Raw genomic sequence first — 2576 nt, forward strand, 5'->3', positions numbered from 1 at the left:
CAATAAAATCTTTACGTGATTAAATTATTAGAAACAGATTGATATGTCTACCTTATTCCTTCATCATAGTGGGTTGTTGCATGTAATTATAGAATGTGTAAACGATCCAGCATAAAATTTTCAACTTTTACTTTAGTATCTCTTCTTAGTCTTCTATGATCAAATGATAAACTAGGTCAATTTTTTAAAAGTACTATTAACCAATTGAGCAGCATACTGTTGCATGTAATTATAGAATGTGTAAACGATCCAGCATAAAATTTTCAACTTTTACTTTAGTATCTCTTCTTAGTCTTCTATGATCAAATGATAAACTAGGTCAATTTTTTAAAAGTACTATTAACCAATTGAGCAGCATACTAGGGAGAGAAAGGAAAAAAATTTCTCGGGAATTCTTGCCGCAAATTTTCTCAGGAAAGTTTGTGTATATACTCGGGAGGGATACAGTCATGTGATTCGAGTGTTGTAATCTAGAGATCAATAAGAGTTCAGATCGAATTCCTTAAGGGGAGTTCGCAAGGGCGTAGCCAATCTTTGGCCTAACCTCATTAAATCGTGTTGTTTGTCTTCGCCATTTGCAATTTCTTGTTTATCTGTGTAATTGACCGAAGTTTGGGGCGAAAGCATTTCCTATCATGTAAAATATATGTGCTCTCTGTAGCTTTTGTGATGATGAAAAAGTTTTAAATATTACTTGTTTATGCCAAATTAATTAATGAAAAGTTTAAAACCAGTGTGTTTTATATATTCAAACTCAAATCATTAAATTTCATAAAAAAATTTAAATTTCAAATGTCAAAATAAAAAATTATAGAACGAGACCTAAATTTCAAAAAGAACATAAATTTCTTAGTTTATAAATGTTTTCCATGACCTCTCCATGATTTTTAGTTGAGTCCACTACTGTGACTTGAGATTAATCATGTAAAAGCAGGTGACAACTATATGTGATAATTTTTTTTAAGAGCATGTGGGAATTATTATATAGTCCATAATATTTCTTTGCCGGTAAAGTTCTTATAATTAATTAGCCATCTAGAAGAGCGAACATATTTAAAGCGTACAAGCATATAAATGATAATTAAAATTATTCTAGTCATAATATTTCTTGTCCCACAAAACTTGCAAGATCATGTGAGAAATATGTATAATAATTAGTTGCGTGTGATTACAACACACTCTGCCGTATTTGTTTCTAACGAGTAAATATCTCTCTGTTTTTTTTCCTTAAAGGGAGGGCAAATGTTTTCCATGAGCCCTCCATGATTTTTAGCTGAGTCAACTATTGTGACTTGAGATTATTCATGTAAGAGCAGGTGAGAACTATATATGATAATTTTTTTTCGGAGCATGTGAGAATTATTATTATATAGTCCATAATATTCTTTGTCTGTAAAGTTCTAATAATTAATTAGCTATCTGGAAGAGAGAACATATTTAAAAGTACAAGCATATAAATAATAATTAAAATTATTCTAGTCATAACATTTCTTGTCCAAGAAAAGTTGTACTTGTATTTTTAATTAATTGTGGGATAGGGTTATATCACTTAATATTGTATATAAATAAAAAGTCTAATTTGTAGCAGTACCTATTTGACAAAAGTAATATAGGCATATAAATAATAATTAAAATTATTCTAGTCATAATATTTCTTGTCCAAGAAAAGTTGTACTTGTATTTTTAATTAATTGTGGGATAGGGTTATATCACTTAATATTGTATATAAATAGATAGTCTAATTTGTAGCAGTACCTATTTGACAAAAGTAAGATAGATACGGATTCTTTGAATTTTCCCTCTTGATAAAATGATCTAACTGCTTCTATAAAAGGGCATTCATAACTGCAGGATTTTACATCATGAATTGAAACATTCAATTTCAAGATTTTTAAGAGAGAGGGAGAAAAAAAAAAGAGAGAGAATAAAAATGGATTATTTTAGTGAAGATGTGATGAGTTCTAGCGAGTTGCTTCAAGCTCACTCTCTTTTGTGGAGTAACTCAGTACATATTGTTAGGAATTTGTCATTGAAGTGCGTCATTGAACTAGGAATACCAGATATCATCCATAAACATGGCCAACCCATTACTCTTTCCAAACTCATCTCTGCACTTCCTATCCATCCTTCAAAAGCTCATTGCATTTATCGCATTATGCGCATTCTTGTTCACTCCGGTTTCTTTTCAGCCCTAAAAGTTAACGGAGAAGAAGAAGAATCACTCTCTCTCACAAACGTTTCCCGGCTTCTCTTAAGCGACGGGCCAGCTTCCATCAAAATGACATCATTTTTTCTTTTTCACCTTCTTCCCGAAGTGGCGGCTCCGTGGTACTCCTTGAGCACTTGGTTACAGCACAGTGATGGCACAACATTCGAGCACGGAAATGGGAAGAACTTTTGGGATTGTCTCGCTGATGAGCCAAAACATATTCATCTCTTTAACGAGGCAATGGCTAATGACTCCCAGCTAATTGCCAAGGTCATTCTAACTGAATATAAGAATGTGTTCGAGGGTTTGGAGACTTTGGTCGATGTTGGAGGAGGCACTGGAACCATGGCCAAAGCCATTGCTAGCA

General features: G+C 32.5%; 1 protein-coding gene across 1 annotated transcript in view; it reads left to right on the forward strand.

Moving 5' to 3' along the window:
- The first annotated feature begins 1930 nt into the window (after window positions 1-1930).
- Window positions 1931-2576, forward strand: part of LOC21386345 (trans-resveratrol di-O-methyltransferase) — a 1401-nt gene continuing 755 nt past the window's right edge. Inside the window, exon 1 of the mRNA XM_024164686.1 lies at window positions 1931-2543. Coding sequence (XP_024020454.1) covers window positions 1931-2543 — 613 coding nt within the window. The remainder of the gene's footprint in view (window positions 2544-2576) is intronic.

The sequence above is a fragment of the Morus notabilis genome, unplaced genomic scaffold, assembly GCF_000414095.1.
Source record: "Morus notabilis unplaced genomic scaffold, ASM41409v2 Scaffold27, whole genome shotgun sequence".
Classification (NCBI taxonomy): Eukaryota; Viridiplantae; Streptophyta; class Magnoliopsida; order Rosales; family Moraceae; genus Morus; species Morus notabilis.